At 46.9% G+C, this 17,529-nt stretch overlaps 1 protein-coding gene across 1 annotated transcript in view; it reads right to left on the bottom strand.

Annotated features, from left to right (window-relative positions):
* LOC139570896 (protein tweety homolog 2-like) overlaps nt 1-17,529 on the bottom strand; it is a 100,192-nt gene that overhangs the window by 48,006 nt on the left and 34,657 nt on the right. Inside the window, exon 3 of the mRNA XM_071393204.1 lies at nt 10,992-11,103. Coding sequence (XP_071249305.1) covers nt 10,992-11,103 — 112 coding nt within the window. The remainder of the gene's footprint in view (nt 1-10,991; nt 11,104-17,529) is intronic.

The raw sequence follows: 17,529 nt of genomic DNA, 5'->3' as shown, positions 1-17,529 counted from the left end.
CAGACTGTTACTACCTTCTGACTAACAGACCCTCTACTGCCCCAGACTATTACTACCTTCTGACTAACAGACCCTCTACTACCCCAGACTGTTACTACCTTCTGACTAACAGACCATCTACTACCCCAGACTGTTACTACCTTCTGTCTAACAGACCCTCTACTACCCCAGACTGTTACTACTTTCTGTCTAACAGACCCTCTACTACCCCAGACTATTACTACCTTCTGACTAACAGACCCTCTACTACCCCAGACTGTTACTACCTTCTAACATACCCTCTACTACCCCAGACTGTTACTACCTTCTGACTAACAGACCATCTACTACCCCAGACTGTTACTATCTTCTAACAGACCCTCTACTACCCCAGACTGTTACTAGCTTCTAACAGACCCTTTACTACCCCAGACTGTTACTACAATTGATCATTAGAAAACCCTTTTGCAAATATGTTAGCACAGCTGAAAACTGTTGTTCTGATTAAAGAAGCAATAAAACTGGCCTTCTTTAGACTAGTTGAGTATCTGGAGCATCTGGAGTGTGTGTGCGTGGTATGAGTGTGCGTGGTGTGTGTGCGTGGTGTGTGTGCTTGGTGTGTGTGCTTGCGTGGTGTGCGTATGTGCGTGTGTGTGTGTGTGCATGTGTATATCCTGGATGTTTAGAGGGAGATATGAGAGTAACGTGTCCAGAAACACTGAAAGGAGCTGAACCACCATTAGTACAGACAGATGGAGAGATAATCCCTGTTCTACTGACTAACAGACCCTCTACTGCCCCAGACTGTTACTACCTTCTAACAGACCCTCTACTACCCCAGACTGTTACTACCTTCTGTCTAACAGACCCTCTACTACCCCAGACTGTTACTACCTTCTAACAAACCCTCTACTACCCCAGACTATTACTACCTTCTAACAGACCCTCTACTGCCCCAGACTATTACTACCTTCTAACAGACCCTCTACTACCCCAGACTATTACTACCTTCTAACAGACCCTCTACTACCCCAGACTGTTACTACCTTCTAACAAACCCTCTACTACCCCAGACTGTTACTACCTTCTAACAAACCCTCTACTACCCCAGACTGTTACTACCTTCTGACTAACAGACCCTCTACTGCCCCAGACTATTACTACCTTCTAACAGACCCTCTACTACCCCAGACTGTTACTACCTTCTAACAGACCCTCTACTACCCCAGACTGTTACTACCTTCTAACAGACCCTCTACTACCCCAGACTATTACTACCTTCTAACAGACCCTCTACTACCCCAGACTGTTACTACCTTCTAACAGACCCTCTACTACCCCAGACTATTACTACCTTCTAACAGACCCTCTACTGCCCCAGACTATAACTACCTTCTAACAGACCCTCTACTACCCCAGACTATTACTACCTTCTAACAAACCCTCTACTACCCCAGACTATTACTACCTTCTAACAGACCCTCTACTACCCCAGACTATTACTACCTTCTAACAGACCCTCTACTGCCCCAGACTATAACTACCTTCTAACAGACCCTCTACTACCCCAGACTATTACTACCTTCTGTCTAACAGACCCTCTACTACCCCAGACTATTACTACCTTCTAACAAACCCTCTACTACCCCAGACTATTACTACCTTCTGTCTAACAGACCCTCTACTACCCCAGACTGTTACTACCTTCTAACAGACCCTCTACTACCCCAGACTGTTACTACCTTCTGTCTAACAGACCCTCTACTGCCCCAGACTATTACTACCTTCTGTCTAACAGACCCTCTACTACCCCAGACTATTACTACCTTCTAACAGACCCTCTACTACCCCAGACTGTTACTACCTTCTGACTAACAGACCCTCTACTACCCCAGACTATTACTACCTTCTGTCTAACAGACCCTCTACTACCCCAGACTGTTACTACCTTCTAACAGACCCTCTACTACCCCAGACTGTTACTACCTTCTAACAGACCCTCTACTACCCCAGACTATTACTACCTTCTGTCTAACAGACCCTCTACTACCCCAGACTATTACTACCTTCTAACAAACCCTCTACTGCCCCAGACTGTTACTACCTTCTAACAGACCCTCTACTACCCCAGACTGTTACTACCTTCTAACAGACCCTCTACTACCCCAGAATATTACTACCTTCTAACAGACCCTCTACTACCCCAGACTGTTACTACCTTCTGTCTAACAGACCCTCTACTACCCCAGACTGTTACTACCTTCTAACAGACCCTCTACTACCCCAGACTATTACTACCTTCTAACAGACCCTCTACTACCCCAGACTGTTACTACCTTCTGTCTAACAGACCCTCTACTACCCCAGACTGTTACTACCTTCTAACAGACCCTCTACTACCCCAGAATATTACTACCTTCTAACAGACCCTCTACTACCCCAGACTATTACTACCTTCTAACAGACCCTCTACTACCCCAGAATATTACTACCTTCTAACAGACCCTCTACTACCCCAGACTGTTACTACCTTCTAACAGACCCTCTACTACCCCAGAATATTACTACCTTCTAACAGACCCTCTACTACCCCAGACTGTTACTACCTTCTGACTAACAGACCCTCTACTACCCCAGACTATTACTACCTTCTAACAGACCCTCTACTACCCCAGACTGTTACTACCTTCTAACAGACCCTCTACTACCCCAGAATATTACTACCTTCTAACAGACCCTCTACTACCCCAGACTGTTACTACCTTCTAACAGACCCTCTACTGCCCCAGACTATAACTACCTTCTAACAGACCCTCTACTACCCCAGACTATTACTACCTTCTAACAAACCCTCTACTACCCCAGACTATTACTACCTTCTGTCTAACAGACCCTCTACTACCCCAGACTGTTACTACCTTCTAACAGACCCTCTACTACCCCAGACTATTACTACCTTCTGTCTAACAGACCCTCTACTACCCCAGACTATTACTACCTTCTGTCTAACAGACCCTCTACTACCCCAGACTGTTACTACCTTCTAACAAACCCTCTACTACCCCAGACTATTACTACCTTCTGTCTAACAGACCCTCTACTACCCCAGACTGTTACTACCTTCTAACAGACCCTCTACTACCCCAGACTGTTACTACCTTCTGTCTAACAGACCCTCTACTACCCCAGACTATTACTACCTTCTAACAGACCCTCTACTACCCCAGAATATTACTACCTTCTAACAGACCCTCTACTACCCCAGACTGTTACTACCTTCTGTCTAACAGACCCTCTACTACCCCAGACTATAACTACCTTCTGTCTAACAGACCCTCTACTGCCCCAGACTATTACTACCTTCTGTCTAACAGACCCTCTACTACCCCAGACTATAACTACCTTCTGTCTAACAGACCCTCTACTGCCCCAGACTATTACTACCTTCTGTCTAACAGACCCTCTACTACCCCAGACTATAACTACCTTCTGTCTAACAGACCCTCTACTACCCCAGACTATAACTACCTTCTGTCTAACAGACCCTCTACTACCCCAGACTATAACTACCTTCTGTCTAACAGACCCTCTACTACCCCAGACTATAACTACCTTCTGTCTAACAGACCCTCTACTACCCCAGACTATAACTACCTTCTGTCTAACAGACCCTCTACTACCCCAGACTATAACTACCTTCTGTCTAACAGACCCTCTACTGCCCCAGACTATTACTACCTTCTGTCTAACAGACCCTCTACTACCCCAGACTATTACTACCTTCTGTCTAACAGACCCTCTACTACCCCAGACTATAACTACCTTCTGTCTAACAGACCCTCTACTACCCCAGACTATTACTACCTTCTGACTAACAGACCCTCTACTACCCCAGACTATTACTACCTTCTGTCTAACAGACCCTCTACTACCCCAGACTGTTACTACCTTCTAACAGACCCTCTACTACCCCAGACTATTACTACCTTCTAACAAACCCTCTACTACCCCAGACTATTACTACCTTCTGTCTAACAGACCCTCTACTACCCCAGACTGTTACTACCTTCTAACAGACCCTCTACTACCCCAGACTATTACTACCTTCTGTCTAACAGATCCTCTACTACCCCAGACTATTACTACCTTCTAACAAACCCTCTACTGCCCCAGACTGTTACTACCTTCTAACAGACCCTCTACTACCCCAGACTATTACTACCTTCTGTCTAACAGATCCTCTACTACCCCAGACTATTACTACCTTCTAACAAACCCTCTACTGCCCCAGACTGTTACTACCTTCTAACAGACCCTCTACTACCCCAGACTGTTACTACCTTCTGACTAACAGACCCTCTACTACCCCAGACTATTACTACCTTCTAACAGACCCTCTACTACCCCAGACTGTTACTACCTTCTAACAGACCCTCTACTACCCCAGAATATTACTACCTTCTAACAGCCCCTCTACTACCCCAGACTGTTACTACCTTCTGTCTAACAGACCCTCTACTACCCCAGACTGTTACTACCTTCTAACAGACCCTCTACTACCCCAGACTGTTACTACCTTCTGACTAACAGACCCTCTACTACCCCAGACTATTACTACCTTCTAACAGACCCTCTACTACCCCAGACTGTTACTACCTTCTAACAGACCCTCTACTACCCCAGAATATTACTACCTTCTAACAGACCCTCTACTACCCCAGACTGTTACTACCTTCTAACAGACCCTCTACTACCCCAGACTATTACTACCTTCTGTCTAACAGACCCTCTACTGCCCCAGACTGTTACTACCTTCTGTCTAACAGACCCTCTACTACCCCAGACTGTTACTACCTTCTAACAGACCCTCTACTGCCCCAGACTGTTACTACCTTCTGTCTAACAGACCCTCTACTACCCCAGACTGTTACTACCTTCTGACTAACAGACCCTCTACTACCCCAGACTGTTACTACCTTCTAACAGACCCTCTACTACCCCAGACTGTTACTACCTTCTGTCTAACAGACCCTCTACTACCCCAGACTGTTACTACCTTCTAACAGACCCTCTACTACCCCAGAATATTACTACCTTCTAACAGACCCTCTACTACCCCAGACTATTACTACCTTCTAACAGACCCTCTACTACCCCAGAATATTACTACCTTCTAACAGACCCTCTACTACCCCAGACTGTTACTACCTTCTAACAGACCCTCTACTACCCCAGAATATTACTACCTTCTAACAGACCCTCTACTACCCCAGACTGTTACTACCTTCTGACTAACAGACCCTCTACTACCCCAGACTATTACTACCTTCTAACAGACCCTCTACTACCCCAGACTGTTACTACCTTCTAACAGACCCTCTACTACCCCAGAATATTACTACCTTCTAACAGACCCTCTACTACCCCAGACTGTTACTACCTTCTAACAGACCCTCTACTGCCCCAGACTGTTACTACCTTCTGTCTAACAGACCCTCTACTACCCCAGACTGTTACTACCTTCTGACTAACAGACCCTCTACTACCCCAGACTGTTACTACCTTCTAACAGACCCTCTACTACCCCAGACTGTTACTACCTTCTGTCTAACAGACCCTCTACTACCCCAGACTGTTACTACCTTCTAACAGACCCTCTACTACCTCAGAATATTACTACCTTCTAACAGACCCTCTACTACCCCAGACTATTACTACCTTCTAACAGACCCTCTACTACCCCAGAATATTACTACCTTCTAACAGACCCTCTACTACCCCAGACTGTTACTACCTTCTAACAGACCCTCTACTACCCCAGAATATTACTACCTTCTAACAGACCCTCTACTACCCCAGACTGTTACTACCTTCTGACTAACAGACCCTCTACTACCCCAGACTATTACTACCTTCTAACAGACCCTCTACTACCCCAGACTGTTACTACCTTCTAACAGACCCTCTACTACCCCAGAATATTACTACCTTCTAACAGACCCTCTACTACCCCAGACTGTTACTACCTTCTAACAGACCCTCTACTACCCCAGACTATTACTACCCTCTGTCTAACAGACCCTCTACTGCCCCAGACTGTTACTACCTTCTGTCTAACAGACCCACTACTACCCCAGACTGTTACTACCTTCTAACAGACCCTCTACTGCCCCAGACTGTTACTACCTTCTGTCTAACAGACCCTCTACTACCCCAGACTGTTACTACCTTCTGACTAACAGACCCTCTACTACCCCAGACTGTTACTACCTTCTAACAGACCCTCTACTACCCCAGACTGTTACTACCTTCTAACAGACCCTCTACTACCCCAGACTGTTACTACCTTCTAACAGACCCTCTACTGCCCCAGACTGTTACTACCTTCTAACAGACCCTCTACTGCCCCAGACTGTTACTACCTTCTAACAGACCCTCTACTACCCCAGACTGTTACTACCTTCTGACTAACAGACCCTCTACTGCCCCAGACTGTTACTACCTTCTGACTAACAGACCCTCTACTGCCCCAGACTGTTACTACCTTCTAACAGACCCTCTACTACCCCAGACTGTTACTACCTTCTGACTAACAGACCCTCTACTGCCCCAGACTATTACTACCTTCTGACTATCAGACCCTCTACTACCCCAGACTATAACTACCTTCTAACAGACCCTCTACTGCCCCAGACTGTTACTACCTTCTAACAGACCCTCTACTACCCCAGACTGTTACTAACTTCTAACAGACCCTCTACTGCCCCAGACTATAACTACCTTCTAACAGACCCTCTACTGCCCCACACTATTACTACCTTCTGACTATCAGACCCTCTACTGCCCCAGACTGTTACTACCTTCTAACAGACCCTCTACTACCCCAGACTATTACTACCTTCTAACAGACCCTCTACTACCCCAGACTATAACTACCTTCTGTCTATCAGACCCTCTACTGCCCCAGACTGTTACTACCTTCTAACAGACCCTCTACTACCCCAGACTGTTACTACCTTCTAACAGACCCTCTACTGCCCCAGACTATAACTACCTTCTAACAGACCCTCTACTGCCCCAGACTGTTACTACCTTCTAACAGACCCTCTACTGCCCCAGTTAATTACTACCTTCTAACAGACCCTCTACTACCCCAGACTGTTACTACCTTCTAACAGACCCTCTACTGCCCCAGACTGTTACTACCTTCTAACAGACCCTCTACTGCCCCAGACTGTTACTACCTTCTAACAGACCCTCTACTACCCCAGACTGTTACTACCTTCTAACAGACCCTCTCCTGCCCCAGACTGTTACTACCTTCTAACAGACCCTCTACTACCCCAGACTATAACTACCTTCTAACAGACCCTCTACTGCCCCAGACTATTACTACCTTCTAACAGACCCTCTACTGCCCCAGACTGTTACTACCTTCTAACAGACCCTCTACTACCCCAGACTATTACTACCTTCTAACAAACCCTCTACTGCCCCAGACTATTACTACCTTCTGTCTAACAGACCCTCTACTACCCCAGACTATTACTACCTTCTGTCTAACAGACCCTCTACTACCCCAGACTATAACTACCTTCTAACAGACCCTCTACTACCCCAGACTATTACTACCTTCTAACAGACCCTCTACTACCCCAGACTATAACTACCTTCTAACAGACCCTCTACTACCCCAGACTGTTACTACCTTCTGTCTAACAGACCCTCTACTACCCCAGACTATTACTACCTTCTAACAGACCCTCTACTACCCCAGACTATTACTACCTTCTAACAGACCCTCTACTACCCCAGACTATTACTACCTTCTGACTAACAGACCCTCTACTACCCCAGACTATTACTACCTTCTGACTCCACTTCCTCACCTGCTCCCCTAACTCCATACCCCTCCCTCATATCCTCACCCTCTGTTACTGCACCTCACCCCTCTACCACTCCTCTATTCATCACCCTGTTACTGCACCTCACCTGTCTACCACTCCTCTATTCATCACCCTGTTACTGCACCTCACCCCTCTACCACTCCTCTATTCATCACCCTGTTACTGCACCTCACCCCTCTACCACTCCTCTATTCATCACCCTGTTACTGCACCTCATCCCTCTACCACTCCTCTATTCATCACCCTGTTACTGCACCTCACCCCTCTACCACTCCTCTATTCATCACCCTGTTACTGCACCTCACCCATCTACCACTCCTCTATTCATCACCCTGTTACTGCACCTCACCCCTCTCCCACTCCTCTATTCATCACCCTGTTACTGCACCTCACCCCTCTACCACTCCTCTATTCATCACCCTGTTACTGCACCTCACCCCTCTACCACTCCTCTATTCATCACCCTGTTACTGCACCTCACCCCTCTCCCACTCCTCTATTCATCACCCTGTTACTGCACCTCACCTGTCTACCACTCCTCTATTCATCACCCTGTTACTGCACCTCAACCCTCTACCTCTCCTCTATTCATCACCCTGTTACTGCACCTCACCCCTCTCCCACTCCTCTATTCATCACCCTGTCACTGCACCTCACCCCTCTACCACTCCTCTATTCATCACCCTGTTACTGCACCTCACCCCTCTACCTCTCCTCTATCCATCACCCTGTTACTGCATCTCACCCCTCTCCCACTCCTCTATTCATCACCCTGTTACTGCACCTCAACCCTCTCCCACTCCTCTATTCATCACCCTGTTACTGCACCTCACCCCTCTACCTCTCCTCTATTCATCACCCTGTTACTGCCTCTCACCCCTCTACCACTCCTCTATTCATCACCCTGTTACTGCACCTCACCCCTCTACCACTCCTCTATTCATCACCCTGTTGCTGCACCTCTCCCCTCTACCACTCCTCTATTCATCACCCTGTTACTGCACCTCACCCCTCTACCACTCCTCTATTCATCACCCTGTTACTGCACCTCACCCCTCTACCACTCCTCTATTCATCACCCTGTTACTGCACCTCACCCCTCTACCACTCCTCTATTAATCACCCTGTTACTGCACCTCAACCCTCTACCTCTCCTCTATCCATCACCCTGTTACTGCACCTCACCCCTCTCCCACTCCTCTATCCATCACCCTGTTACTGCACCTCACCCCTCTCCCACTCCTCTATCCATCACCCTGTTACTGCACCTCACCCCTCTACCACTCCTCTATTCATCACCCTGTTACTGCCTCTCACCCCTCTACCACTCCTCTATTCATCACCCTGTTACTGCACCTCACCCCTCTACCACTCCTCTATTCATCACCCTGTTGCTGCACCTCACCCCTCTACCACTCCTCTATTCATCACCCTGTTACTGCACCTCACCCCTCTCCCACTCCTCTATTCATCACCCTGTTACTGCACCTCACCTGTCTACCATTCCTCTATTCATCACCCTGTTACTGCACCTCACCCCTCTACCACTCCTCTATTCATCACCCTGTCACTGCACCTCAGCCCTCTACCACTCCTCTATTCATCACCCTGTTACTGCACCTCACCCCTCTCCCACTCCTCTATTCATCACCCTGTTACTGCACCTCACCCCTCTACCACTCCTCTATTCATCACCCTGTTACTGCACCTCAACCCTCTACCACTCCTCTATTCATCACCCTGTTACTGCACCTCACCCCTCTCACACTCCTCTATTCATCACCCTGCTACTGCACCTCACCCCTCTACCACTCCTCTATTCATCACCCCATTACTGCACCTCACCCCTCTACCTCTCCTCTATCCATCACCCTGTTACTGCACCTCACCCCTCTCCCACTCCTCTATCCATCACCCTGTTACTGCACCTCACCCCTCTCCCACTCCTCTATTCATCACCCTGTTACTGCACCTCACCTGTCTACCACTCCTCTATTCATCACCCTGTTACTGCACCTCACCCCTCTACCACCCCTCTATTCATCACCCTGTCACTGCACCTCACCCCTCTACCACTCCTCTATTCATCACCCCATTACTGCACCTCACCCCTCTACCTCTCCTCTATCCATCACCCTGTTACTGCACCTCACCCCTCTACCTCTCCTCTATTCATCATCCTGTTACTGCCTCTCACCCCTCTACCACTCCTCTATTCATCACCCTGTTACTGCACCTCACCCCTCTACCACTCCTCTATTCATCACCCTGTTACTGCACCTCACCCCTCTACCACTCCTCTATTCATCACCCTGTTGCTGCACCTCACCCCTCTACCACTCCTCTATTCATCACCCCATTACTGCACCTCACCCCTCTACCTCTCCTCTATCCATCACCCTGTTACTGCACCTCACCCCTCTACCACTCCTCTATTCATCACCCTGTTACTGCACCTCACCCCTCTACCACTCCTTTATTCATCACCCTGTTACTGCACCTCACCCCTCTCCCACTCCTCTATCCATCACCCTGTTACTGCACCTCACCCCTCTACCTATCCTTTATTCATCACCCTGTTACTGCACCTCACCCCCACTACACCCCCCACTTCCATTCCATCCACCCCCTCTAAACCCCCACTTCTATTCCATCACCCCCCCACCCCCTACCACACTCCACGGGCTGGAAGCAGGTCACCACCAGAAGGGACCAGGCCCAGGACTGGGGGATCATAAGGGGATAGAGGCCCCCCGGGGCGTGTGATTTTACTGGGACAGATGATGAACCCTCCATTAACAAAGGAAACCTTTGTTTCCTTTGTAAACTAAGCTTGTAGTTGTTATTTACCGAACTGGATAACAACATACCACTACAGTCATATTTACAGAGTCCATAACAACATACCACTACAGTGATATTTACAGAGTCCATAACAACATACCACTACAGTCATATTTACAGAGTCCATAACAACATACCACTACAGTCATATTTACAGAGTCCATAACAACATACCACTACAGGGATATTTACAGAGTCCGTAACAACATACCACTACAGTCATATTTACAGAGTCTACTGAGCTGTGTCCTGGGATCTTACCAAGCTGTTGATGCCACCCAGAGTGTGGTTGGCATTGTGGAGGGAGTAGGTCAGCTGGTACACCCCGTCATTGGTCTGACTGTTACCATAGAAACCCACTCCAACAGCAGAGCTGCAACAGAAGAAATAAACATTAAAAACAGAGAACCTTTTTAATTTCTTCATGTTCACATTGGAACTAAATCTGGGTCCAAATCAAGTATCAAACAAAATAGTTGTGGAAAGATTTGAGGGGCGGGGCACTTTGTTTCATCTTCATCTGTAACTCAATCAAACCAATAAAACGGCGGAATCAAAGGCACAAAGAGAGTGCTATTGAACTGAGATGTCTCCCACAATACTGCCTGTCTGCCATATGCAGCCCATTGCAGTACAGCTAACTATAGGAAGAAGAGAGGTCTCTGAAGGGTGATTACAGCTCTCGCCTTTCCTTCTCTCTTTCCTCCAATATCTCCTCCTTCTTTCCTTCCTTCCGCTCATCTGTCTCCTCACCCCGTCTCTAGACTTCACACTTAGCATCATTTGTCATTGTGTCGTTGTGACGCATTGGTTAAATATATCCTCTTTCTCTGTAGAGGAAACATCTACAGTGGGGAGAACAAGTATTTGATACACTGCCGATTTTGCAGGTTTTCCTACTTACAAAGCATGTAGAGGTCTGTCATTTTTATCATAGGTACACTTCGACTGTGAGAGACGGAATCTAAAACAAAAATCCAGAAAATCACATTGTATGATTTTTAAGTAATTAATTTGCATTTTATTGCATGACATAAGTATTTGATCACCTACCAACCAGTAAGAATTCCGGCTCTCACAGACCTGTTAGTTTTTCTTTAAGAAGCCCTCCTGTTCTCCACTCATTACCTGTATTAACTGCACCTGTTTGAACTCGTTACCTGTATAAAAGACACCTGTCCACACACTCAATCAAACAGACTCCAACCTCTCCACAATGGCCAAGACCAGAGAGCTGTGTAAGGACATCAGGGATAAATTGTAGACCTGTACAAGGCTGGGATGGGCTACAGGACAATAGCCAAGCAGCTTGGTGAGAAGGCAACAACTGTTGGCACAATTATTAGAAAATGGAAGAAGTTCAAGATGACGGTCAATCACCCTCGGTCTGGGGCTCCATGCAAGATCTCACCTCGTGGGGCATCAATGATCATGAGGAATGTGAGGGATCAGCCCAGAACTACACGGCAGGACCTGGTCAATGACCTGAAGAGAGCTGGGACCACAGTCTCAAAGAAAACCATTAGTAACACACTACGCCGTCATGGATTAAAATCCTGCAGCGCACGCAAGGTCCCCCTGCTCAAGCCAGCGCATGTCCAGGCCCGTCTGAAGTTTGCCAATGACCATCTGGATGATCCAGAGGAGGAATGGGAGAAGGTCATGTGGTCTGATGAGACAAAAATAGAGCTTTTTGCTCTAAACTCCACTCGCCGTGTTTGGAGGAATAGAAGGATGAGTACAACCCCAAGAACACCATCCCAACCGTGAAGCATGGAGGTGGAAACATCATTCTTTGGGGATGCTTTTCTGCAAAGGGGACAGGACGACTGCACCGTATTGAGGGGAGGATGGATGGGGCCATGTATCGCGAGATCTTGACCAACAACCTCCTTCCCTCAGTAAGAGCATTGAAGATGGGTCGTGGCTGGGTCTTCCAGCATGACAACGACCCGAAACACACAGCCAGGGCAACTAAGGAGTGGCTCCGTAAGAAGCATCTCAAGGTCCTGGAGTGGCCTAGCCAGTCTCCAGACCTGAACCCAATAGAAAATCTTTGGAGGGAGCCGAAAGTCCGTATTGCCCAGCGACAGCCCCGAAACCTGAAGGATCTGGAGAAGGTCTGTATAGAGGAGTGGGCCAAAATCCCTGCTGCAGTGTGTGCAAACCTGGTCAAGAACTACAGGAAACGTATGATCTCTGTAATTGCAAACTAAGGTTTCTGTACAAAATATTCAGTTCTGCTTTTCTGATGTATCAAATACTTATGTCATGCAATAAAATGCAAATTAATTACTTAAAAATCATACAATGTGATTTTCTGGATTTTTGTTTTAGATTCCTTCTCTCACAGTTGAAGTGTACCTATGATAAAAATTACAGACCTCTACATGCTTTGTAAGTAGGAAAACCTGCAAAATTGTCAGTGTATCAAATACTTGTTCTCCCCACTGTATCTCTCTCAAGTACAGGACACTCTGATACCCTGTTTCACACTACTGAGCCAAACTGAGCTGCACTGGCATGGTTACCGAGCCACCTTGCTGAAACTGACTGTTCTGTAATAGGACAACTTGGGTCATTATGCCCAGAGGACCTCTATACCAGGCGGTGTCAGAGGACCTCTATACCAGGCAGTGTCAGAGGACCTGTATACCATGCGGTGTCAGAAGACCTGTATACCAGGCGGTGTCAGAGGACCTGTATACCAGGCGGTGTCAGAGGACCTCTATACCAGGCGGTGTCAGAGAACCTTTACCCCAGAATGGACAGGCTGCTCTGACATAGATAATGACTCCAGTACATCACTGGGGCCCAGCTCCCTGCCATCCAGGACCTCTATACCAGGCGGTGTCAGAGGACCTGTACCCCAAAATGGACAGGCTGCTCTGACATGGATAATGACTCCAGTACATCACTGGGGCCCAGCTCCCTGCCATCCAGGACCTCTATACCAGGCGGTGTCAGAGGACCTGTACCCCAGAATGGACAGGCTGCTCTGACATGGATAATGACTCCAGTACATCACTGGGGCCCAGCTCCCTGCCATCCAGGACCTCTATACCAGACGGTGTCAGAGGAAGGCCCTAAAAATAGCTAAAGACTCTAGCCACCCAAGTCATAGACGGTTGTCACTGCTACCGCATGGCAAGCGGTACCGATGCACCATATATATAGTGCATTCGGAAAGTATTCAGACCCCTTCCCTTTTTCCACATTTTGTTATATTACAGCTTTATTCTAAAATAGATTAAATACATTTTTCCCTCATCAATCTACACACAATACCCCATAATGACATCACAACACCCCATAATGACATCACAATACCCCATTAAGAACAAAGCGAAAACCTTTTTTTTTTTTAGAATGGTACATTTTTTGGTATCCTTCCCCAGATCTGTGCATCAACACAATCCTGTCTCGGAGCTCTACGGATAATTCCTTCGACTCCGTGGCTTGGTTTTTGCTCTGACATACACTGTCAACTGTGGGACCTCATAGAGACAGGTGTGTGCCTTTCCTAATCATCATGTCCAGTCAACTGAATTGACCATAGGTGGACTCCAATCAAGTTGTAAAAACAAAATAAGTGTTCTAATCACACCGGTTTGAGCGAACACTGCGGAGACCACTGTTGAATGATCACACTCGTGTGTTCGTACGTGTCAAAGGTTAAATCAACCCAAATCCCAAACACCACAGCCCCATGGGACGAGACACAGGCAGAAACCTGTCTGGCACCATGCATTCTCAACGTTCCTTTAGGCTGTGCTGTAACAGGACACGTTTGCCTAGACATTACAATGCTACTACCTCCCAGTAGACCTGTACTCATGTCCCCCACTAATAATGATACTCGTCCATCACATCTGGTACCAGTGAGCTCATTCTGTTAGAGGTCACAGGTCAGACACACTGGGACAGGTTTTAGGGAGGTTCTGTGCCCCTGAGGATGTAAGTCATCAATCACTGTATTGGACAGAGCAGACCAGGATCTCTGTCATGGTGCACCAACCCCATCCCACCCTGTATATACACTGACCTTCATATCCTTCAGTCATTCACTAGCTGCCAATGTTCTAGTCTGGTCACTAACTAACTGCACATGTTCTAGAGCCTGGTCACTAACTAACTGCCAATGTTCTAGAGTCTGGTCACTAACTAATTGACAATGTTCTAGAGTCTGGTCACTAACTAACTGCCAATGTTCTAGAGCCTGGTCACTAACTAATTGACAATGTTCTAGAGTCTGGTCACTAACTAACTGCCAATGTTCTAGAGTATGGTCACTAACTAACTGCCAATGTTCTAGAGTCTGGTCACTAACTAACTGCCGATGTTCTAGAGTCTGGTCACTAACTAACTGCCAATGTTCTAGAGTCTGGTCACTAACTAACTGCCAATGTTCTAGAGTCTGGTCACTAACTAACTGCCGATGTTCTGGAGTCTGGTCACTAACTATCGGCCAATGTTCTAGAGTCTGGTCACTAACTAACTGCCAATGTTCTAGAGTCTGGTCACTAACTAACTGCCAATGTTCTAGTCTGGTCACTAACTAACTGCCAATGTTCTAGAGTCTGGTCACTAACTAACTGCCAAAGTTCTAGAGCCTGGTCACTAACTAACTGCCAATGTTCTAGAGTCTGGTCACTAACTAACTGCCAATGTTCTAGAGTCTGGTCACTAACTAACTGCCGATGTTCTGGAGTCTGGCCACTAACTAACTGCCAATGTTCTAGAGTCTGGTCACTAACTAACTGCCAATGTTCTAGAGTCTGGTCACTAACTAACTGCCGATGTTCTGGAGTCTGGTCACTAACTATCGGCCAATGTTCTAGAGTCTGGTCACTAACTAACTGCCAATGTTCTAGAGTCTGGTCACTAACTAACTGCCAATGTTCTAGTCTGGTCACTAACTAACTGCCAATGTTCTAGAGTCTGGTCACTAACTAACTGCCAAAGTTCTAGAGCCTGGTCACTAACTAACTGCCAATGTTCTAGAGTCTGGTCACTAACTAACTGCCAATGTTCTAGAGTCTGGTCACTAACTAACTGCCGATGTTCTGGAGTCTGGCCACTAACTAACTGCCAATGTTCTAGAGTCTGGTCACTAACTAACTGTGAAGTTCTGGAGTCTGGTCACTAACTAACGGCCAATGTTCTAGAGTCTGGTCACTAACTAACTGCCAATGTTCTAGAGTCTGGTCACTAACTAACTGCCAATGTTCTAGAGTCTGGTCACTAACTAACTGTGAAGTTCTGGAGTCTGGTCACTAACTAACGGCCAATGTTCTAGAGTCTGGTCACTAACTAACTGCCAATGTTCTAGAGTCTGGTCACTAACTAACTGCCAATGTTCTAGAGTCTGGTCACTAACTAACTGTGAAGTTCTGGAGTCTGGTCACTAACTAACGGCCAATGTTCTAGAGTCTGGTCACTAACTAACTGCCAATGTTCTAGAGTCTGGTCACTAACTAACTGCCAATGTTCTAGAGTCTGGTCACTAACTAACTGCCAATGTTCTAGAGTCTGGCCACTAACTAACTGCCAATGTTCTAGAGTCTGGTCACTAACTAACGGCCAATGTTCTAGAGTCTGGTCACTAACTAACTGCCGATGTTCTGGAGTCTGGTCACTAACTATCGGCCAATGTTCTAGAGTCTGGTCACTAACTAACTGCCGATGTTCTGGAGTCTGGTCACTAACTAACTGCCGATGTTCTGGAGTCTGGTCACTAACTAACTGCCTATGTTCTAGAGTCTGGTCACTAACTAACTGCCAATGTTCTAGAGTCTGGTCACTAACTAACTGCCGATGTTCTAGAGTCTGGTCACTAACTAACGGCCAATGTTCTGGAGTCTGGTCACTAACTAACTGCCGATGTTCTGGAGTCTGGTCACTAACTAACTGCCGATGTTCTGGAGTCTGGTCACTAACTAACTGCCGATGTTCTGGAGTCTGGTCACTAACTAACAGCCAATGTTCTAGAGTCTGGTCACTAACTAACTGCACATGTTCTAGAGTCTGGTCACTAACTAACTGCACATGTTCTAGAGTCTGGTCACTAACTAACTGTGATGTTCTGGAGTCTGGTCACTAACTAACGGCCAATGTTCTGGAGTCTGGTCACTAACTAACTGCCAATGTTCTAGAGTCTGGTCACTAACTAACTGCCAATGTTCTAGAGTCTGGTCACTAACTAACGGCCAACGTTCTAGAGTCTGGTCACTAACTAACGGCCAATGTTCTGGAGTCTGGTCACTAACTAACTGCCGATGTTCTGGAGTCTGGTCACTAACTAACTGCCAATGTTCTGGAGTCTGGTCACTAACTAACTGCCAATGTTCTAGAGTCTGGTCACTAACTAACTGCCAATGTTCTGGAGTCTGGTCACTAACTAATGGCCAATGTTCTAGAGTCTGGTCACTAACTAACTGCCAATGTTCTAGAGTCTGGCCACTAACTAACTGCCGATGTTCTAGAGTCTGGTCACTAACTAACTGCCAATGTTCTAGAGTCTGGTCACTAACTAACTGCCAATGTTCTGGAGTCTGGTCACTAACTAACTGCCAATGTTCTGGAGTCTGGTCACTAACTAACTGCCAATGTTCTGGAGTCTGGTCACTAACTAACTGCCAATGTTCTAGAGTCTGGTCACTAACTAACTGCCAATGTTCTGGAGTCTGGTCACTAACTAACTGCCAATGTTCTAGAGCCTGGTCACTAACTAACTGCCAATGTTCTAGAGTCTGGTCACTAACTAACTGCCAATGTTCTAGAGTCTGGTCACTAACTA

The sequence above is a fragment of the Salvelinus alpinus genome, chromosome 1 (assembly GCF_045679555.1).
Source record: "Salvelinus alpinus chromosome 1, SLU_Salpinus.1, whole genome shotgun sequence".
Lineage (NCBI taxonomy): Eukaryota > Metazoa > Chordata > Actinopteri > Salmoniformes > Salmonidae > Salvelinus > Salvelinus alpinus.
The sequence above is the reverse complement of the archived record's forward strand: the minus strand, read 5'-3'. Positions and strand labels throughout refer to the sequence as shown.